This window comes from Hyperoodon ampullatus (genome assembly GCF_949752795.1).
Source record: "Hyperoodon ampullatus genome assembly, chromosome: 18".
In the NCBI taxonomy this organism is placed as follows: domain Eukaryota; kingdom Metazoa; phylum Chordata; class Mammalia; order Artiodactyla; family Ziphiidae; genus Hyperoodon; species Hyperoodon ampullatus.
The window spans coordinates 28,285,477-28,308,988 of NC_136931.1; the positions used below are offsets into that span (position 1 = coordinate 28,285,477).

The window sequence follows — 23,512 nt, forward strand, 5'->3', positions numbered from 1 at the left end:
AAACAGGCTCTGGACACGCAGGCTCAGCAGCCATGGCTCACGGGCCCAGCTGCTCCGCGGCACGTGGGATCCTCCCAGACCGGGGCACGAACCTGTGTCTCCTGCATTGGCGGGCAGACGCTCAACCACTGCGCCACCAGGGAAGCCCTTCCATGTCTTTTTGAGTCAGTTTTATTTAGTTATATTTTCTGGGAATTTGCTCATTTTGTCTTTTTTCAAGTGTGTTAGCTAAATTGTCAGTATTCCTTCTTTTTCTGATTGCTGTTCTGTCTGTAATTGTCCTTTTTTCATCCCAGATATTGATGAATTATACTTTTATTCTTATTTTCACTATTTTCATGAGAGGGTAGTCTCAGTTTTATTAGTCTTTTCAAAGATCTTTTGGGTTTACTTCTTTTTTTTCTATTTTATTAATTTTTGCTCTTCAATATCTTCTACCTTCTTTGGAATATTCTTTACTTTCTTCAAACTTATACTTTTATTATTTCTGTTATAAACAACTGTCAGATACCAAGCTAATTAATTTTCAGCTCATTTCAGTTATAAGCATCTAAAGCTATAATTTTTCCTCAGCTTTCATTGTATACAATTTTGTATTTCCAACTAAGTACTTTTAAATATCCGTTATGATTTCTTGGTTGACTCATGAATTAGAAACATTTTTTTAAATTTCCAAACATATTGAAGTAACTTAACCATATTTCACTGGTTCTAAGATGAACCTGTTTCTCCCTCACTTTTTTTTTCTTTTCTTTTTTTTTTTTTTGCGGTACACGGGCCTCTCACTGTTGTGGCCTCTCCCGTCGCAGAGCACAGGCTCTGGACGCGCAGGCTCAGCGGCCATGGCTCACGGGCCCAGCCACTCCACGGCATGTGGGATCTTCCTGGACCAGGGCACGAACCCGTGTCCCCTGCATCGGCAGGCGGACTCTCGACCACTGCGCCACCAGGGAAGCCTCTCCCTCACATTTTAATACCTTATAGTCAGTGGTGTCTTAGAGTCTATGAAACATAATCTTTATCTTTTGTTATCAGTTTCTCCCTTAATTGCATTATGGTTTATATGTGCTGATTCTTTTGAAATTGCTTTAGACTAGCTTTGTGACCTATTCCTGAGATTAATTTTTGTGAATGTTCCAAGTTGAGGAGAATCTGTGTTTTGTAATTGTTTGTTCTGGGTTCTATGTAGGTACAACAAAACAAACTAATTGATTGTATTGTTCAGATCGTCTGTTTCTTTACATATTTGTCTGCTTGTTCTATCAGTACTTGAGGGGAGTTTTTGAAATCTCCCAGTATAGTAATGATTTCTTGATTTTTCTTTAGTCTGTTGAACATAGTATATTTTTAAGCTCTTTTAGAAGCATAGATGTTCAGGATTGTTATTTCTTCATAGTGAATTAAACTTTGTTTCATTATAAACTAACCTCCTTTATCCCTTATAATACTTTTGGTCTTAAAGTCTATTTCCTTAATATTAATATAGGTACCCCAGTCTTCTTTGGGTTAGTGTTTGCCGTGGTTAACTCTTTTTCCTTTCCTTTACTTTCAGTCTTTCTGGGTCTTAAGTTGTTTGTTTTGCTTCTAAATTTTTAGGTGTGTCTCATAAATAGCTGATTTAAATTTTAGTCTGTTAAACTCTCTTTATAGGTAGGCTTGGACTTATTAGGATTTTTTATACAATTTCTACTATCTTTTTTAAAAATTAATTAATTAATTTTTTGGCCATGCCACATGGCTTGCGGGATCTCAGTTCCCCAACCAAGGATTGAACCTGGGCCGTGGCAGTGAAAGCCTAGAATCCTAACCATTAGGTCACCAGGGGACTCCCCAGCTTCTACTATCTTAATGTTATTTGTCTTTTTACTTAAAAATTGTTTTTCCATGTATTCTTTTTATAAAAATTGATTACAATTTTAAAATCTTCTATTCATTTTCTTTTCTTTCTACTTGTTTGGATTTTTGTATTCTATTTCTATTCATTTGGTGGCTTACCTTGCAATTTATCAAGAATACTTAGTAAAACCTAAAGTAAATAGCTATCTTACTTCCCTGCAAAATTATCCATGGGCCTTAGAACTTTTAGCTAGAGTCACCTTCTTCCTTCCTTACATGCTGTCCAGAACTTTAGCATGGTCATGTTTAACACCACAAATTAGATGCTGTTTTTTTATATAGACTGTTTGTTTAGATTGTTATTTTCAAGTTTCTTTGTTCACCATCCCTTCCTTCTGGGATTAAGGCCTTCCTCCTGGGACCATTTCCTTCCTCTTTGGAGTGCATTCTTTTTTTTTTTTTTGGACCTAAATTTTTTATTAGGTAAGAATTTACAAACATTACTTAATATTAGTGGTAACAGTGGAGCTGGAGAGCATTGTGCCTTCTAGCTGCATGGTGAGAGAAGTACATTCTCTAGATATTCTTTTAGTGAAGGTCTTTTGGGTGACTTTCAGAATCTCTAGCCTGTCACTAAAGATATTTCCTTCACTCTTTAATAACTTAACTAAATTTTTGTCATATATAAACATGTCCAGATATTCTTGAAGTCCATTTGTGGTTCTAACCAAGATGAATGATGACAACAAAGAATCTGATGTTTTGGTGATGCTTGAAGATGTAATGCTTCACCCCTTGAATTGGTCAGAGGTTTAAATTATCTTTATAACAATAATATAACTGGAAGGAGATTAAGAACCTGAAATGAAGACTTTTCATTTCAGATCATCTCAGCTCCTTGAGGCTGCCTAAGACCCATATAAATAGTCATTGGAGCTCCTGATTCCCAAAGTTTGATCCCCAAGATTGGACCTAGCTCAAATCACCATATTTTTTTTGTTACAGCTCAGAGAGTGGCAACAGTGTGAAAAGACTGAAATCGGACCCTGACCCAGATGACAAGAATCAAGGTGGGTGGCAGCTTTCATTTCGTTCTTTACTCATCATATACGTGAACCATGGTAAAAGGCTGGAATGCATTGTATCTGTGGAGGAATGCGTGCATCTCTAAGCAAACCTACCTAAACTTAACTTACGAAACTGTTTTAGACCGTGCAGGATTTAAACCTAGCAATATGTCAGCTGCCCTGCAAAGTAATATGTTAGAAACCAGTGGAACTGATAAATGACAATTGTGTTGTCCCAGGAGCGCTTACAAAGCCAAAGCCCTGGTCATATCACCTCTACTCACAAAGAGTTTTTCTCTGTCTCCCTTAAATGTCAAGTTTCTTCATTTCACCTGGCTGGCTACCAGTGAGAGGTAGAATGCCTGGCTCCTGCTGTTGGTTGGATTGGATTGAACCAAGAGGCTACTAAATACAGTTTCCAGGAGTACACTTTCTTTGGTGGTTCCTTTTATTTGATCAAATCTGCTACTGTATTAAGTGGCACAAAGTTATAAGTGAAAGTGAGTGTTACTCAGGACTGAATCAAGGATAAGAAATTCAAGAGTGTTTTCAGTTCTTCTACTCCTGACTCCCTGTGGAATTGAGACTCTGAGCTGAACTCAAAGGGTCATCGATAAAACAGGGCTTACATTTATTTCTCTGTCACACAAAAAAATGGATATTTTAAAATATATTTTGTTCTTTCAAAAAAATTATGATTATTTAAAAAAGTATATCCACTGAACTCCAGTAGTGGTGAACTGTTGCTGATATCTTTTTACTCTAGAATTTACTTTTGAAAAAGATACTAAGCGAAGAGCCTCCCTTCTACCTGTATGTCCTCTTCCATCCAATTCTCCTTCCCAGTGGGAAATAGTATTATATATTTTTAATGTATGTATGTATATATCCAGAGCTATTCTATGTATGTATAAGCAATTACACATATTCTCTTTTTTTTAAAGTATTTTATTATAGATAACTTAAAATATATTCAAATATTGAGATGATAGTATAATGAACCCCATCATGTACCTTCAACAGTTTTTTAAAAATTAATTTATTTATTTATTTTTGGCTGCATTGGGTCTTCGTTGCTACGCACGGGCTTTCTCTAGTTGCGGCGAGCGGGGGCTACTCTTCGTTGCAGTGCGCGGGCTTCTCATTGCGGTGGCTTCTCTTGCTGTGGAGCATGGGCTCTAGGCACACAGGCTTCAGTAACTGGCATGCAGGCTCAGTAGTTGTGGTTCACGGGCTTAGTTGCTCCGTGGCATGTGGGATCTTCCCAAACCAGGGCTTGAACCCTTGTCCCCTGCATTGGCAGGTGGATTCTTAACCACTGCACCACCAGCGAAGTCCCAACAATTTTTAACACATGTCCAATCTTTTTTTTTAAAGAAAGTTTTATTTATTATTTATTATTATTATTCTTTTTTGGCTGCACTGCACGGCTTGCAGGATCTTAGTTCCCCGACCAGGGATTGAACCCAGGCCATGGCAGTGAAAGTGCTGAGTCCTAACCACTGGACCACCAGGGAATTCCCCATCCAATCCTATTTCATTTAAATCTCCCAACTGTAGTATTTTGAGGCAAATCTCAGACATCACATTATTTCATCTATAATTCTTCTGTATGTATCCCTAAAAAAATAAGGATTCTTTGTTTTTTTAACATAATTGCAATACTATTATCACACCTGAAATAATTATAATAATTCCTAAATGTTATCAAGTATCAGATTAGTATTCATTTTCCTCAGTTTTCCCATACATTTTTTTCTTAACAGTTGATTTTTGTTTTTAAGATTGAAATGCAACACTGTGATCACTTAATTGTTTTTTTAAATTGTATTGAAGTAGAGTTGATTTATAATATTGTGTTAATTTCTTCTGTACAGCAAAGTAACTCAGTTATACATATATATTTTTCATATTCTTTTCCATTATGGTTGGTCACAGGATATTGAATATAGTTCCCTGTACTATATAAAAGGACCTTGTTGTTTATCCATGCTATATATTAATAGTTTGCCTCTGCTAATTCCAAACTCCCAATCCGTCCCTCCCCCATCCCACCTTACCCTTGGCAACCACAAATCTGTTCTCTATATCTGTGAGTCTTTTGTTGTTTCATAGTTATGCTGATGTGTGCCATATCTTAGATTCCACATATAAGTAGTATCACGTGGTATTTGTCTTTCTCTTTCTGACTTACTTCACTTAGTACGATAATCTCTGGGTTCACCCACGTTGCTGCACATGGCTTTATTTCATTCTTTTTTTATGGCCGAGTAATATTCCATTGCACGTGCGTGTGTGTGTGCGCATGCACCACCATACTGTTTTCCATAGTGGCTGCACCAATTTACATTCCCACCAACAGTGTAGGAAGGTTCCCTCTTCTCCACACCCTCTCCAGCATTTGTTATTTGTAGACTTTTTAATGATGGCTACTCTGACCAGTGTGAGGTGGTACCTCATTGTAGGTTTGATTTGTATTTCTCTAATAATTAGTGCTATTGAGCATCTTTTCATGTCTGTATGCCTTCTTTGGAGAAATGTCTGTTTAGGTCTTCTGCCCATTTTTGGATTGGGTTGTTTGGTTTTTTGTTGTTTGGTTGTATGAGCTGTTTGTATATTTTGGTAATTAAGCCCTTGTCCATCACATCATTTGCAAATATTTTTTTCCCAGTCCATAGGTTGTCTTTTCATTTTATTTATGGTTTCCTTTGCTGTGCAAAAGCTTGTAAGTTTGATTAGGTCCCATTTTTTAATTTTTGCTTTTATTTGTATTGCCTTGGGAGACTGACCTAAGAAAACATTGGTACAATTTCTGTCAGAGAGTGTTTTGCCTGTGTTTTCTTCTAAGAGCTTTATGGTGTCTTGTCTTATATTTAATTCTTTAAGCCATTTTGAGTTTATTTTTTTGTATGGTGTGAGGGTGTGTTCTAACTTCATTGGCTCTAGGCATGCGGGCTTCAGTAGTTGTGGCGCGTGGGTTTAGTTGCTCTGCAGCATGTGGGATCTTCCCGGACGGACCAGGGCTCGAACCTGTGTCCCCTGCATTGGCAGGCGGATTCTCAACCACTGCACCACCAGGGAACTCCCACATACTGATTTGAGTATGTTGAACCATCCTTGTGACCCTGGGATGAATCCAACTTGGTCGTGGTGTATGACCTTTTTTATGTGTTTTTGGATTTGGTTTGCTAATATTTTGTTGAGAATTTTTTTTTTTTTTGCAGTACGCGGGCCTCTCACTGTTGTGGTCTCTCCCGTTGTGGAGCACAGACTCCGGACACGCAGGCTCAGTGGCCATGGCTCATGGACCCAGCCGCTCCGCGGCATGTGGGATCTTCCCAGACTGGGGCACAAACCCGTGTCCCCTGCTTCAGCAGGCGAATTCTGAACCACTGCGCCACCAGGGAAGCCCCTGTTGAGAATTTTTGCGTCTATATTCATCAAAGATATTCGCCTGTAATTTTCTTTTTTTGTAGTGTCTTTGTCTGGTTTTGGTATCAGGGTGACGGTGGCTTCATAGAATGTCACCCCATTGGGAGTGTTCCTTCCTCTTCAGTTTTTTGGAAGAATTTGAGAAGGATTGCTATAAGTTCTTCTTTCTATATTTGGTTAATTCCCCAGTGAAGCCATCTGGTCCTGGACTTCTGTTTGTAGGGATTTTTTTTTTTTTTTTTTTTTTTTTTTTGCGGTACGCGGGCCTCTCACTGTTGTGACCTCTCCCGTTGCAGAGCACAGGCTCCGGACACGCAGGCTCAACGGCCATGGCTCACGGGCCCAGCCGCTCCATGGCATGTGGTATCTTCCTGGACCGGGGCACGAACCCGTGTCCCCTGCATCAGTAGGCGGACTCTCAACCACTGCGCCACCAGGGAAGCCCGGGATTTTTTTTTATTACAGATTCTATTTCATTTCTAGTGACCAGTCTGCTCAAGTTATTTGTTTCTTCTTGATTCAGTTTTGGTGGCCTGTATGTTTGTAGGAAAGTTGAACATTTCTTCAAGGTTGTCAAATTTGTTGGCATATAATTGTTCACAGTATTCTCTTATGGTTTGTTGCACTTCTGTGATATCTGTTATGATTTCTCTGCTTTCACTTCTTATTTTGTTTATTTGGGTCTTCTCTCTTTTCTTCTTGGCAAGCCTGACCAGAGGTTTGTCAATTTTCTTTACCCGTTCAAAGAACCAGCTCTTGGTTTTATTGATTTTTTTCTATTTTTAAAAAAATTTCCATTGTATTTATTTCCTCTCTGATCTTTCTTATCTCCTTCCTTCTGCTGACTTTAGGTTTTGTTTGTTCTTCTTTTTTTTTCTAATTCTTTTAGGTGGTGGATTATGGTGTTTATTTGAGATTTTTCTTGTTTCTTAAAGAAGGCCCCTATATTGCTATGAACTTCCTTCTAAGAACTGCTTTTGCTGCATCCCATGGATTTTGTATGGTTGTGTTTTCATTGTCATTTGCCTCAAAGTATTGTTAAATTTCTTCTTTGGTTTCATTGTTGATCCATTGGTTTTTTTAGTAGCATGTTGTTTAGACTCCACGTAATTGTTTTTTTGTTTTGTTTTTGTTTCTTTTTCAGTGGTTGATTTTTGGTTTCATGCTATTGTGGTCAGAAAAGATGCTTGAAATACTTTCTGTACTCTTAAATTTGTTTAGGCTTGTTTTGTGCCCAGGTCAACCCTAAAGAATGTTCCATGTGCACTTGAAAAGGATGTGTATTCTGCTTTTTTTGGATGTAATGTCCTGAATATATCAATTAAGTCTAACTGTTCTATTCTATCATTTAGGACCTCTGTTGTTTTATTGATTTTTTGTCTCAAAGATCTGTCCATTGATATGAGTGGGGTGTTAAAGTCTCCTACTGTTGTTGTAGTCCTGTCAGTTTCTCCCTTTATGTCTGTTAGTATATGTTTTATGTATTTTGGTGCTCCTATGTTGGGTGCATATATGTTGACAAGTATAATATCCTCTCCTTTTATTGATCCTTTTATCATTATATAGTGTCCTTCTTTATCTTTGTTCTAAAGGCTATTTTGTCTGAGTATTGTGACCCCCGCTTTCTCATCATTTCTGTTTGCATGAAAGATGTTTTTCCATGCCCTCACTTTTAATCTGTGTGTGTCCTTTGCCCTAAAGTGTGTCCCCTGTAAGCAGCATATTGTAGGCTCTTGTTTTTTTATCCAATCTGCCATTCTGTGCCTTTTTAAAAAATTTTTTTAACTTAATTTTATTTTTTTATACAGCAGGTTCTTATTAGTCATCAATTTTATACACATCAGTGTATACATGTCAATCCCAATTGCCCAATTCATCACACCACCATTCCCAGCCCCCCGCAGCTTTCCCCACTTGGTGTGCATACGTTTGTTCTCTACATCTGTGTCTCAACTTCTGCCCTGCAAACCGGTTCATCTGTACCATTTTTCTAGGTTCCACATATGTGCGTTAATGTACGATATTTGTTTTTCTCTTTCTGACTTACTTCACTCTGTATGACAGTCTCTAGATCCATCCACATCTCAACAAATGACCCAATTTCGTTCCTTTTTATGGCTGAGTAATATTCCATTGTATATATGTGCCACATCTTCTTTATCCATTTGTCTGTTGATGGGCATTTAGGTGGCTTCCATGACCTGGCTATTGTAAGTAGTGCTGCAGTGAACATTGGGGTGCATGTGTCTTTTTGAATTATGGTTTTCTCTGGGTATATGCCCAGTAGTGGGATTGCTGGATCATATGGTAATTCTATTTTTAGTTTTTTAAGGAACCTCCATACTGTTCTCCATAGTGGCTGTATCAATTTACATTCCCACCAACAGTGCAAGAGGGTTCCCTTTTCTCCACACCCTCTCCAGAATTTGTTGTTTGTAGATTTTCTGATGATGCCCATTCTAACTGGTGTGAGGTGATACCTCATTGTAGTTTTGATTTGCATTTCTCTAATAATTAGTGATGTTGAGCAGCTTTTCATGTGTTTGTTGGCAGTCTGTATGTCTTCTTTGGAGAAATGTCTATTTAGGTCTTCTGCCCATTTTTGGATTGGGTTGTTTGTTTCTTTAATATTGAGCTGCATGAACTGTTTATATACTTTGGAGATTAACCCTTTGTCCGTTGATTCGTTTGCAAATATTTTCTCCCATTCTGAGGGTTGTCTTTTTGTCTTGTTTATGGTTTCCTTTGCTGTGCTGAAGCTTTGAAGTTTCATTAGATCCCATTTGTATATTTTTGTTTTTATTTCCATTACTCTAGGAGGTGGATCAAAAAAGATCTTGCTGTGATTTATGTCAAAGAGTGTTCTTCCTATATTTTGCTCTAAGAGTTTTATAGTGTCCGATCTTACATTTAGGTCTCGAATCCATTTTGAGTCTATTTTTGTGTATGGTGTCAGGGAGTGTTCTAATTTCATTCTTTTACATGTAGCTGTCCAGTTTTCCCAGCACCACTTATTGAAGAGACTGTCTTTTCTTCATTGTATATCCTTGCCTCCTTTGTCATAGATTAGTTGACCATAGGTGCGTGGGTTTACCTCTGGGTTTTCTATCTTGTTCCATTGATCTGTGTTTCTGTTTTTGTGCCAGTACCATATTGTCTTGATTACTGTAGCTTTGTAATATAGTCTGAAGTCAGGGAGTCTGATTCCTCCCGCTCTTTTTTTCCCTCAAGACTGCTTTGGTTATTCGGGGTCTTTTGTGTCTCCATACAAATTTTAAGATTTTTTGTTCTAGTTCCGTAAAAGCCATTGACAGCTTGATAGGGATTGCATTGAATCTGTAGATTGCTTTGGGTAGTATAGTCATTTTCACAATATTGATTCTTCCAATCCAAGAACATGGTGTATCTCTCCATCTGTTGGTATCATCTTTAATTTCTTTCATCAGTGTCTTATAGTTTTCTGCATACAGGTCTTTTGTCTCCCTAGGTAGGTTTATTCCTAGGTATTTTATTCTTTTCATTGCAGTGGTAAATGGGAGTGTTTCCTTAATTTCTCTTTCAGATTTTTCATCCTTAGTGTATAGGAATGCAAGAGATTTCTGTGCATTAATTTTGTATCCTGCAACTTTACCAAATTCATTGATTAGCTGTAGTAGTTTTCTGGTGGCATTTTTAGGATTCTCTATGTATAGTATCATGTCCTCTGCAAACAGTGACAGTTTTACTTCTTCTTTTCCAATTTGGATTCCTTTTATTTCTTTGTCTTATTGCCGTGGCTAGGACTTCCAAAACTATGTTGAATAATAGTGGTGAGAGTGGACATCCTTGTCTTGTTCCTGATCTTAGAGGAAATGCTTTCAGTTTTTCACCATTGAGAATGATGTTTGCTGTGGGTTTGTCGTATATGGCCTTTATTATGTTGAGGTAGGTTCCCTCTATGCCCACTTTCTGGAGAGTTTTTATCATAAATGGGTGTTGAATTTTGTCAAAAGCTTTTTCTGCATCTATTGAGATGATCATATGGTTTTTATTCTTCAGTTTGTCAGTATGGTGTATCACATTGATTGATTTGCGTATATTGAAGAATCCTTGCATCCCTGGGATAAATCCCACTTAATCATGGTGTGTGATCCTTTTAATGTGTTGTTGGATTCTGTTTGCTAGTATTTTGTTGAGGATTTTTGCATCTATGTTCATCAGTGATATTGGTCTGTAATTTTCTTTTTTTGTAGTATCTTTGTCTGGTTTTGGTATCAGGGTGATGGTGGCCTCATAGAATGGGTTTGGGAGTGTTCCTTCCTCTGCAATTTTTTGGAAGAGTTTGAGAAGGATCGGTGTTAGCTCTTCTCTATCAAATGTTTGATAGAATTCACCTGTGAAGCCATCTGGTCCTGGACTTTTGTTTGTTGGAAGATTTTTAATCACAGTTTCAACTTCATTACTTGTGATTGGTCTGTTCATATTTTCTATTTCTTCCTGGTTCAGTCTTGGAAGGTTATACCTTTCTGAGAATTCATCCATTTCTTCCAGGTTGTCCATTTTATTGGCATAGAGTTGCTTGTAGTAGTCTCTTAGGATGCTTTGTATTTCTGCAGTGTCTGTTGTAACTTCTCCTTTTTCATTTCTAATTTTATTGATCTGAGTCCTCTCCCTCTTTTTTTGATGAGTCTGGCTAATGTTTTATCAATTTTGTTTATCTTCTCAAAGAACCAGCTTTTAGTTTTATTGATCTTTGCTATTGTTTTGTTTCTATTTCATTTATTTCTGCTCTGATCTTTATGATTTCTTTCCTTCTGCTAACTTTGGGTTTTGTTTGTTTTTCTTTCTCTAGTTCCTTTAGGTGTAAGGTTAGATCGTTTGAGATTTTTCTTGTTTCTTGAGGTAGGCTTGTATAGCTATAGACTTCTCTCTTAGAACTGCTTTTGCTGCATCCCATAGGTTTTGGATCGTCGTGTTTTCATTGTCATTTGTCTCTAGGTATTTTTTGATTTCCTCTTTGATTTCTTCAGTGATCTCTTGGTTATTTAGTAATGTATTGTTTAGCCTCCATGTGCTTGTGTTTTTTATGTTTTTTTCCCTGTAATTCATTTCTAATCTCATAGCGTTGTGGTCAAAAAGATGGTTGATATGATTTCAATTTTCTTAAATTTACTGAGGCTTGATTTGTGACCCAAGACGTGATCTATCCTGGAGAATGTTCTGTGTGCACTTGAGAAGAAAGTGTAATCTGCTGTTTTTGGATGGAATGTCCTATAAATATCAATTAAATTTATCTGGTCTATTGTGTCATTTAAAGCTTCTGTTTCGGGCTTCCCTGGTGGCGCAGTGGTTGAGAGTCCGCCTGCCGATGCAGGGGACACGGGTTCGTGCCCCGGTCTGGGAAGATCCCACATGCCGCGGAGCGGCTGGGCCCGTGAGCCATGGCCACTGAGCCTGTGCTCCGGAGCCTGTGCTCCGCAAGGGGAGAGGCCACAACAGTGAGAGGCCCGCCTACCGCAAAAAAAAAAAAAAAAAAAAAAAAAAAAAAAAAAAAGCTTCTGTTTCCTTATTTATTTTCATTTTGGATGATCTCTCCATTGGTGTAAGTGAGGTGTTAAAGTTCCCCACTATTATTGTGTTACTGTTGATTTCCTCTTTTACAGCTGTTAGCAGTTGCCTTATATATTGAGGTGCTCCTATGTTTTGTGAATATATATTTATAATTGTTATATCTTCTTCTTGGATTGATCGCTTGATCATTCTGTAGTGTCCTTCCTTGTCTCTTGTAACATTCTTTATTTTAAAGTCTATTTTATCCAATGAGTATCACTACTCCAGCTTTCTTTTGATTTCTATTTGCATGGAATATCTTTTTCTTTTTTTTTTTTTTTTTTTTTTTTTTGTGGTACGCGGGCCTCTCACTGTTGTGGCCTCTCCCATTGCGGAGCACAGGCTCCGGACGCGCAGGCTCAGCGGCCATGGCTCACGGGCCCAGCCGCTCCGCGGCATGTGGGATCCTCCCAGACCGGGGCACGAACCCGCTTCCCCTGCATCGGCAGGCGGACTCTCAACCACTGCGCCACCAGGGAAGCCCGGAATATCTTTTTCTATCCCCTCACTTTCAATCTGTATGTGTCCCTGGGTCTGAAGTGGGTCTCTTGTAGACAGCATATATATGGGTCTTGTTTTTGTATCCATTCAGCAAACCTGTGTCTTTTGGTTGGAGCATTTAATCCTTTCACATTTAAGGTAATTATTGATATGTATGTTCCTATGACCATTTTCTTAATTGTTTTGGGTTTGTTTTTGTAGGTCCTTTTCTTCTCTTGTGTTTCCCACTTACAGAAGTTCCTTTAGCATTTGTTGTGGAGCTGGTTTGGTGTTGCTGAATTCTCTTAACTTTTGCTTGTCTGTAAAGCTTTTGATTTCTCCATCGAATCTGAATGAGATCCTTGCCGGGTAGAGTAATCTTGGTTGTAGGTTCTTCCCTTTCATCACTTTAAGTATATCATGCCTCTCCCTTCTGGCTTGTAGAGTTTCTGTTGAGAAATCAGCTGTTAACATTATGGGAGTAGTTGCCTTGTATGTTATTTGTCGTTTTTGCCTTGCTGCTTTCAATAATTTTTCTTTGTCTTTAATTTTTGCCAATTTGATTACTGTGTGTCTCGTCATGTTTCTCCTTGGGTTTATCCTGTATGGGACTTGCTGCGCTTTCTGGACTTGGGTGGCTATTTCCTTTCCCATGTTAGGGAAGTTTTCGACTATAATCTCTTCAGATATTTTCTCGGGTCCTTTCTCTCTCTCTTCTCCTTCTGGGACCCCTATAATGTGAATGTTGTTACATTTAATGTTGTCCCAGAGGTCTCTTAGGCTGTCTTCATTTCTTTTCATTCTTTTTTCTTTATTCTGTTCTGCAGCAGTGAATTCCACCATTCTGTCTTTCAGGTCACTTATCTGTTCTTCTGCCTCAGTTATTCTGCTCTTGATTCTTTCTAGTGTAGTTTTCATTTCAGTTATTGTATTGTTCACCTCTATTTGTTTTTTCTTTAATTATTCTAGGTGTTTGTTAAACATTTCTTGCATCTTCTTGATCTTTGCCTCCGTTGTTTTTCCGAAGTCCTGAATCATCTTCACTATCATTATTCTGAATTCTTTTTCTGGAAGGTTTCCTATCTCCACTTCATTTAGTTGTTTTTCTGGGATTTTATCTTGTTCCTTCATCTGGTACATAGCCCTCTCTGCCTTTTCATCTTGTCTGTCTTTCTGTGAATGTGGTTTTTGTTCCACAGGCTGCAGGATTGTAGTTTTTCTTGTTTCTGCTGTCTGCCCTCTGGTGGATGAGGCTATCTGAGAGTCTTGTGCAGGTTTCCTGATGGGAGGGACTGGTGTTGGGTAGAGCTAGGTGTTGCTCTGGTGGTTAGGGCTCAGTAAAACTTTAATCTGCTTGACTGCTGATGGGTGGGGCTGGGTTCCCTCCCTGTTGGTTGTTTGGCCTGAGGCAACCCAACACTGGAGCCTACCTGGGCTGTTTGGTAGGGCTAATTGCAGACTCTGGGAGGGCTCACGCCAAGGAGTGCTTCCCAGAACTCCTGCTGCCAGTGTTCTTGTCCCCACGGTGAGCCACATCCACCCCCCCGCCGCCTCTGCAGGAGACCCTCCAACACTAGCAGGTAGGTCTGGTTCAGTCTCACCTGGGTTCACTGCTCCTTCCCCTGGGTCCCGATGTGCACACTACTTTGTGTGTGCCCTCCAAGAGTGGAGTCTCTGTTTTCCCTAGTCCTGTCAAAGTCCTGCAATCAAATCCCACTGGCCTTCAAAGTCTGATTCTCTAGGAATTCCTCCTCCCGTTGCCGGCCCCCCAGGTTGGGAAGTCTGATGTGGGGCTCAGAACCTTCACTCCAGTGGGTGGACTTCTGTGGTATAAGTGTTCTCCAGTCTGTGAGTCACCCACCCAGCAGTTATGGGATTTGATTTTGCTGTGATTGCACTCCTCCTGCCATCTCATTGTGGCTTCTCCTTTGTCTTTGGATGTGGGGTATCTTTTTTGGTGAGTTCCAGTGTCTTCCTGTCGATGATTGTCCAGCAGCTAGTTGTGATTCTGGTGTTCTCACAAGAGGGAGTGAGAGCATGTCCTTCTACTCCGCCATCTTGGTTCAGGCTCCCTTATTTATTTTCAGTTTGGATGATCACTGTGTCTTTTGATTGGAGAATTTAGTCCATTGACATTTAAGATATTTAATGATAGATATGTATCCATTGCCATTTTAAACCTTGTCTTCCTGTTGATTTTATATTTCTTCTTTGTCTCTTTTTGTTTTTCCTTTTGTGGTTTGATGATTTTCTTTCGTATTATGCTTATGTTCTTTTTGGTTTTTGTGAATCTATTGTATGTTTTTGATTTGTGGTTGCCCTGTTTTTCAAGTATGTTAACCCCTTCCTATGTCTACTTGCTTTAGACTGGTAGTCATATAGGCCCAAACACATTCTAGAAAAAAAAAAAATCTACATTTTCTTACTCTCCTCCCCACATATTATGATTTTAATGTCCCCTTTTGCATCTTCATGTTCATCCTTTTGCTGTTCATTGTCGTTATCATCACTTTCACAGAAATTTTTTGATTTTTTTTTTAATCTGTGTACTGTCTTATTTATGTGATTTACTTTCCAATTGTGATTTTCTCTTTCCTATAGATTCTTACTACTTTCTATTTAGAGAAGACCTTTCAATATTTCCTTTAGGATAGGTTCAGTATTGCTGTATTCTTTTAGTTTTTACTTGTCTGGGAAATTCTTTATCTCTCCCTCTGTTCTAAATGATAATCTTGCTGCGTAGAGTATCCTAGGTTGCAGATTTTTCCCTTTCAGGACTTTGAATATATCTTGCCATTCCCTTCTGGCCTCCAATGTTTCTGTAGAGAAATCAGCTGGTACCCTTATGGGTGTTCCCTTGTGATTCTTTGTTTTTCTCTTGCTGCCTTTAGAATCATCTCTTTAACTTTTGCCATTTTTATTATAATACGTCTTGGTGTAGGTCTTTTTGGGTTTACCTTGTTCAGCATCCTCTATGCTTTCTGTATCTGGATATCTGTTTCCTTCTTTAGGTTTGTTTCGTCTTCTTATGGGATCCCTATTATGCATAGATTGGCATGCTTTATATTATCCCATAAGTCTCTTATATTGCTTTCTTTTTTTTTTAATTTGGGTTTTTGTCTGCTGTTCTAATTAGATGATTTCCATTATTCTATCTTCTAGATCACTTATTTGTTCTTCTGCATTATTCATTCTACTATTCATAGCCTTTCAGCTTTCATCTCTTCAAGTGAAATATCTAATTTTTCTTGGCTCCTCCTTATAGTTTCTAGTTCCTTTTTACAGTAATTTACATTTCTATTGATAGCCTTTCTTAATTCCTTCAGTATTTTCATTATCTCCTTTTTGAACTTGGTGTCTATTAGACTGAAGATGTCTGTTTAATTGTTTATTTTTTCATGGGAATTCTCTTGATCTTTTAATTGGGAGTGGTTCCCCTGCTTCTTCATTTTACTTATATTTCTCTTGCTCTATGAGTTTAGGAGAAACAGTTATCTACTGTGGTCTTAGAGGGCTATTTTTAAGTGGGAACATCCCTGTGTAGCCTCTGTGTGTTTAATATTTTTGGTGTGAGGGCTGCTTTTAGTATGGCTGCTTGCCACCTCTTTTCTCAGTGTATGCAGGCCATTATCCCCTTGCTAGGAGGTGTGACTGATGCTGTGGTAATTAGAGCCTGCACTGGCTATTGAGCAGGGCCTCCTCTTTGCTCTGTGGTTGTCACTGCCCTGTCCAGGGCAGGGCCTGCTCCCTAGTTGTTGGAGTAGAAGCCCCCAGCTCCATTTCTGAGCTGTGTTTCTGATCTGTGGTTTGAGGTATGTGGGATTGGAGTGCTTCCACTGGGAGAGGAGCCACTGAGTATTCCTCCACTGGAGCCGTTCACCTGTGAGTGTGCTCTGTTTTGTCACCTTTCATCCGTTGTGTGGGCTCACAAAGTACACTGTTGTTGGCACTGCCCTAGGCCCCACCTCAGTTGTGGGTATGCCGGCAGTTGGCCCTGGTGCCTCTCAGACATTGTTTTCACAAGGCCACCAGCACAGATCCACTGAAGTTGTGTCCCAGGACTGCAGTAGTTGCACACCTGGACCTGCTGTGGGAGCTATAGAGGCAGCTCAGACCCTGGCCTGGCCCAACCCCTGTGTGTACGCACCCTCAAAGCCCATAGCTGCTAAGACCAGACCTGTTCCAGCCACGGGAGCACCAGCTGTCCGTTCAGATGTTCCGCAGGCACTGAATTCACAGAGCCGGCAGTGTAGGTGTAAATCTGTGGTTTGCACAGCCGTGGGGAGAGATTTCAGCTCTGCTTCCTAAGTTTCATGACCCCTGGGGCTCAGCTGTGATTTCAGCCCCACCTCTGCGTGTGGGCAACCCACTGGCATCTGTTCCCAAGACCGCTGAGGCAGTGGCCGGAGCGTGTGAGCCTGCTCTGGCAGGAGGGGGCCGGAGCAGCTTGGATGCATGAGCTGGCCTGGGGTGGGGCCCCGCATGGAGCCCAAGGAAGCAGGAGACGGCAGGTGGGGAAAGAGGCTGCAATGTTGGCCCCACCCCTCCCTTTTGCATGCCACTTAACAATGGCGCTTCACTTCTCTGGCAGCCCAGGGTTCTGCCACGAACACTCCTGGTTGCGGCACCCCACACTCCAGCCCCTTCAGGCTGTCTCTGCACAGCCAACAGCAGTCCTCTCCCCAGGTCTGTCCTCTAAACCCTGTGTTCCAGCACCCATCCCCTGCCCATACCAGTGGACATGCCTCTCAGGTTGGGGTGTGCAGAGTGGTGACACAGACTGTGTAGGTCTCTCTCTGTCCTGCCTGCCACTAACTAGTTGTTGTGCTGTCCCTCTGAGCCTCTGAAGCTTCTTTTTTGTCCCAGCTGATCTCCCCGCCCATGAGGGGACTTCCCAGGGTGTAGGAACCTCTACTTTCCTTCACCTCCCTCCCAGGGGTGCCAGACCCGTCCTACTTTCTCTTTTTTTTTTTCCTTTTGTCGTACCTGGGTACATGGAGATCTTTTTTGTCCATTCAGGTGTTTGAGGTCTTCTGCTAGTGTTCAGTAGGTGTTCTATGAGAATTGTTCCATTTGTAGATGTATTCTTGATATATTTGTGGGAAGAGCTTGAGTTCCACATCCTGCTACCCCACCATTTTTATTCCGATCCGACAACTGTTTTTTTAAAAAATTAGTATCCAAGGAAGGATTAGACATTGTATTTGGCTTATATGGCTTAAAAAAATGATTGAGATATAATTCACAAAGCATAAAACGCACCCTTTTAAAGGATACAGTTCAGTGGTTTTTAATATGTTCAGAAGAATGTGTATTTATCACCACTATCTAATTCCAGAACATTTTCATCACCGCAAAAAGAAGCTCCATGCCCATTAGCAGTTATTCCCCATTCTTCCTTCCACAGCCACTAACAACCACCAATCAACTTCTGTCTCTATGGATTTGCCTTTTCTGGACATTTTTTATAAATGAAATCATACAATATAGGGCCTTTTGTGTCTGACTTCTTTTCATGTAACATAATGTTTTCATAGTTCATGGTGTGGCATGTATCAGTACTTTTTACAGCTGAATAATATCCCATTTTATGGTATGCTACCTTTTTGTCCACTCATCAATTAATGAACATTTGGGTTGTTTCCATATTTGGGCTATTACAAACCATGCTGCTATAAACATTCATGTCCAAGTTTTTGTGTGAAAAACTGTTTTCAGTTCTCTTGGGTATATACCTAAGAGTGGAATTGCTGGGTCATACAGTAAATCTATGTTTAACTTTTTGAGGAACTGCCACACTGTTTTCCACTGTAGCTGCACCATTTTTATATTCTACCAGCAGTATATGAGGGTTTCAGTTTCTTTACATCCTTATCAACAGTTGTTATTGTGTTTCTTATATCCATCCATTGGGTGTGAAGTGATACTTTATTGTGGTTCTGATTGGGGTTTCCCTAATGACTAACGATGTTGGCATTGTGTACTTAATGGCCATTTGTTTATCTTCTTTAGAGAAATATCTACTCATATCCTGAGCCTATTTTAAAATTGGGTTATTTGTCTTTTTATTTTTGAGTTGTAAGTGATCTTTATATGTTCTGGATGCTAGACACTTGTCAGATAGATGATTTATAAATATTGTCTCTCTGTGGGGTTGTACTTTCACTTTCTTGATAGTGTTCTTTGGAGCACAAAAGTTTTACATTTTGATGACATCAATTTATTTTTTCTTTGGTTGCTTGTACTTTAAGTGTCATATCTAAGAAACAGTTGCCTAATTCATGGTCATGAAGATTTACACTTATATTTTTTTCAAAGAGTTTTATAGTTTTAACTCTTACATTTTGATCTTTGACCCATTTTGTGTTAATTTTTTGACTCAATAATTTGTTGAAAGGACTGTTTTTTCTCCCACTGAATTGTCATGACACTTTGTTGAAAATCAGCTGAACAGCATGTTTGGGTTTATTTCTGGACTCACTTTTCTCATCCATTGATTTGTATGTCTATCCTTATGCCATCACCACACAGTTTTGTTTTTGTTTGTTTGTTTTTGTTTTGTTTTATTTTTTGACCGTGCTGCACGGCTTGTAGGATCTTAGTTCCCCGACCAGAGATTGAACCCAGGCCCTTGGCAGTGAGAGCATGGAGTCCTAACCACGGGACTGCCAGGGAATTCCCTGCCACACAGTTTTGATCATTCTAGCTTTGTAGTAAGTTTTGAAACCAGGAAGTATCAGTCCTCCAAGTTTGTTCTTTTTCAGTATTGTTTTGCTATTTGAGGTCCCTTGCATTTCCATATGAATTTTGGGATCAACTTGTCAATTCAGGCAGCTGGGATTTTGATAGGGATTGCTTGAATCTGTAGATCAGTTTGGGAATATTGCCATTTTATCGCATCTTAACAGTAGGCTAATCTGTCTTTTAAGTCTCATCTAACCTATGGGTTCTTCCTCTTTCTTAATTTATTTTTTGTTTCCTTTATATTTTACTTGTGAAGAAACTGGGCCTCTGCCCTGTGGAGTTTCCTGCACTCTAGATTTTGCTAATTGCATCCCCATGGGATTCCTTTATAGCCTGTGTTTCCTGTAAAATGGTAATTAGGTCTAGAGCTTGGTCAATTCACGTTGAGTTTTTGGCAGGATTTACTTAATATGTTGTTTTGCATTTCCTATCATCATCATTATTTTAATTAACATACTCTTCTGTTCATTGCTTACTTACCTTGGGAATCATAGCATACCTGTGCATAAAGAGCTTCTTCATTCCTTTTTTTTTTTCTTCATTCCTTTTTAAGGCTGTGTAGTAATCCATTGTATGGTTGTACCATAGTATATTTATTTCATTTTTTATTGATGAACAATTTAGATTGTTTCCATTCTTTCTCTATTATGATGTTTCATTAAATAACCCTGTAACATGCATCATTTTTCACATTTGCAATATGTCAGGTTAAATACTTAGAAGGAGAATTATTGAGTCAGATATACATTTGTAACTTAGAAAAATATTGCCAAATTTGCCTCCTACACTGGAAGGCAAAGTCTTAACCACTGGACTGCCAGGGAAGTCCCAGTTAACTGCTTTTGGAATGAAATTTGTTAGAGTTGCAATCTCTTTTCTTTCTTGAAACTTCCTAGATAATTGGGAGATTTGGTCCTTTTGCTTAAACTCTGCTAATGCCCCTGTGGTCCAGATTCCTTTGGTTACATTTCTGTGGCTGGCTTCCATCCTTCCCTTAGGCCGGCTCCAGTCCTCCACAGGTACTCTGAACTTGATCTTTCTTTTCTAAGATAGACCCTAAAATTCAATTCACCCTTGAAATACTTAATAAAAGGACACATTTCACTGAATAACTTCACATAAATTACTTTTCCAAGTAACTGATTTACCCTTATGATATCAGGGTTTGTTTTTTTTTTTTAAACAACCCAATTTTTCTCACAGAATACTGAAAGTATCCTTGTATGTGTGAAAATAGTAATACAATGAATGTTCAGGTAATGAACGGTTTATAATTTGATGCTATGTCCCAAATTTTCACATTTCCCCCACCCCCACTCCCACCCCCAAAATTTAGCCATTTGCAGTGAAACTCTGTTATGCATTTTCTTGCATTCTCACACATTGTGAATGTTGGCCTGCTCTGTGCCAGGCCCTCTGCTCTATGCCCAGGGGATGGGATAGAGAAGAAGGAGCCCTTACCCTTCAGAGACTTATAGTCTGAGGAGAATATGGATGAGGAGAATATGGATAAGGAGAAGATAGCCATTAGGACTGTCAGTCTTCTACAGCCTTCCTGGCTATAATACAGGGATTACAGAGGTAAGAGGGGCTGTTCCTTCTGAATTAAATGGCCTAGGATACTCTTTGAATTGTGGCATTTGGCTTTCTTAAAAGTTGTCTAAATAGGTAGTTATATATACCTAATAGTAAATTGAAAAGGGACACAAGAGTGTGGAATAAAAAGTGAAGTTTTCCCTGGTCCTCAGCCACTCAGTTGCTCTCCCCAGAGCAGCCACTGTTACCAGTTTTTAATGTATTTTTTCATACATTATCATGCATATTTAATGTCCCCCCCCCAGATTATAACTTGTACTCACCCTTTCCTCTTTCATTTAACACATGGTATCTTAGAGATCATTCAATACCATTACACACAGAGATGCCTTATTATTCTTAATGGCTGAATACCTGTCCATTACACTGGTCCTCTATTAATGAACCTTTTGGTTTCTACTGTCAACAGTGCTGCATGAACATCATTTAAGTGTGAAGGACTTAGCCGAATTATCCTACATTCCCTCAGCAACATATATAGATGCCTATTCCTCCATATATTGTTTATTCTCCTATGTTTAAAAGTCATTTGTTTCTTCTTCTGTGAACTATTTATGTCTTCTGTCTAGTTTTCTGTTCAGTTGTTGGTTTGTTATTGGTTTTGGAAGAACTCTTTATATCGTAAACAAATTAGCTTTTGTGATACTTATTGTAAATATTTGCCTGTTTTCTTGTAGCCTTGTTACCTCTTGTAGCCTCTGCAATCATTGTGAGCTCTCACTTTCTACATCTCCATGTTTTCACATTACTTATCTTTAGCAGCTTCCTCCCCTTATTAGTACTTCCTGTATAAGCAAATGAACTATGTATACTGGCTGTTGGAGATCTCTCTTTGCTTCTCAGTGATATTTTTTGCTTACTCCTGATTTCATATACTTGGAACCATGTATCCTTTTCACATTTACATGAAGTGTTAGGGGTTTGTTAAGGCAAAACCCTAGAAGGTAATATGCTTGTCAGCCTGATACAGTGTTTGAACTCCAACCCTTACTCTGCAGTGAGCTCTGGGATCATTTTAGTACATTATCTTTTGATTCAAATTTAGTTTATGTTTTCTACTCTAAGTGGCCTTTAACCTTAGCCGGGTTTTGGACCTCCGTCATCAGCAAAATGGGGGATCTCTCTATACCAGGTTGTTGTAGTGATTAAATGAGGCTGGAAACAGGGAAGAAGGGGTGGAGGAGAGTTCTTAACTTTTCCTCTAACCTTCAAGTCCTGTGTTTTCTAGGTTGAGGCTTTCTGTCATGGAGGTGCTACTGTGACTCTGGGTTTCCTGGGGCGAAAAGAGCCCCAGCTACTTGGTGATATTCTGCATGGTCTTAAAATGTTCTCTGCTGTGGCTTCAGTTTTCTCAGTTGTAAACGAGGGACATTAAGATGAGGATGGCGATAGTGTCGACTGCATAGGGTTGTTTTGAGGCTTCCAACATAAAGCCCTCTACACATGGAAAGCACACCATCACCTTTGGAAAAGGGTGATGAAGTAACAGTCCTGTGCCTCCTTTTTTGCAGAAGCCCCTTCCTGTGTGTCTCTTGGAAGCACATCTCTGAGTGGTCCCTCCATCCACTGCCCCTCCGCTGCCGTCTGTATTGGCATCCTCCCAGGTTTGGGCGCCTACTCTGGGAGCAGTGACTCTGAGTCCAGCTCAGACAGCGAAGGCACCATCAACGCTACCGGCAAGATCGTCTCCTCCATCTTCCGAACCAACACCTTCCTCGAGGCCCCCTAGTTCCTCTGTTCTCACCACAGGGAGCTCCTCCCCAAGAGTAGACTGGACAGTTTATTCTGCCTACAGGCATTACCTCCCACAGATAAGTCCTTTACCTGCGCCCTGTGCACACCGTGACATTTTTAACCTCATCTAAAAATGTGCCAGAATCCCTTGTGGCCCGACTTGTGTTTGTTTTCTCTTTCTACTCCAGTACAGATGCCCAGACCTGTCCCACGGCCTCTGTGCTCACTGATGAAGTAGGGCAGAGGTCAGGGCCCAGAAGAAATTCCACTAAGAATGCCCTGGGAAGATAGGTGCCAAGCGGCTTGCAAAGGGTTTGGGTTCTGTTGCTTTTTTGGTTTTTGTTTCTTTTTTTTCCTTTCCCAACGCCACAAAGAAGCAAGGATAGTTATTGAACAGGTATCATTTAAACATTCTATTCTAGACGAAGGCGCCGTTTGACTATACTGCGTTGTGGACTGTGCAGGGGGAAGAGAAGGTCCCAGGTGATGGAATGGCACGCTGCCCTGGAACTAACCTATTCTTGATGTTGTGTGACTAAGTAAAGGTTCTAAACTACATCCGCAGGGGGTGTCACTTAACACTCATCGTTCATTGTGAAGTTTTCCCTTACCCTTGGCTATTCCTTCTGCCTCCGCCTAATTCCATTTAAGACTCTAAACCTTAGAGTAACAAACATAGGCCTTATTTTGTTGTAGCCAGAGATCAGAAGTGCTGGTAGGTGTGTGGATGAGGTGACTTATTTCTGGCAGCTCCTGGAATTCTAATATTGCAAGCCAGTGGGACCCACCTGCATATTCTAGCTATAACCTGTTGAGGCCCCTCTCTGTTGGCTACATTTCTAGTTGTGGCTTCTAACTATGGAAGCTGTTTCTAGACTAAAGGTGCTACACTTGTCCTCTCCTCTGCTTTGACCTTCTGCCCTTCCTGCTCTTCCCTTTCCATACAGAGGTGCTGCTCCACTTCCATCCCCTAAAGGGAGGCAGGGGCTCTCCCTTTGGGAGGGAGGGAAGGGCAGGGGGAGACAAGGTATGGA

General features: G+C 39.9%; 1 protein-coding gene across 1 annotated transcript in view; it reads left to right on the forward strand.

The window, feature by feature from the left end:
* PSME3IP1 (proteasome activator subunit 3 interacting protein 1) overlaps positions 1-23,024 on the forward strand; it is a gene marked incomplete at its 5' end in the record, with an annotated part of 36,096 nt that extends 13,072 nt beyond the window's left edge. Inside the window, 2 exons of the mRNA XM_079723350.1 lie at positions 2,842-2,906; positions 22,256-23,024. Of these exons, the coding sequence (XP_079579476.1) occupies positions 2,842-2,906; positions 22,256-22,473 (283 nt within the window). The 3' untranslated portion in view covers positions 22,474-23,024. The remainder of the gene's footprint in view (positions 1-2,841; positions 2,907-22,255) is intronic.
* Positions 23,025-23,512: the final 488 nt, after the last annotated feature.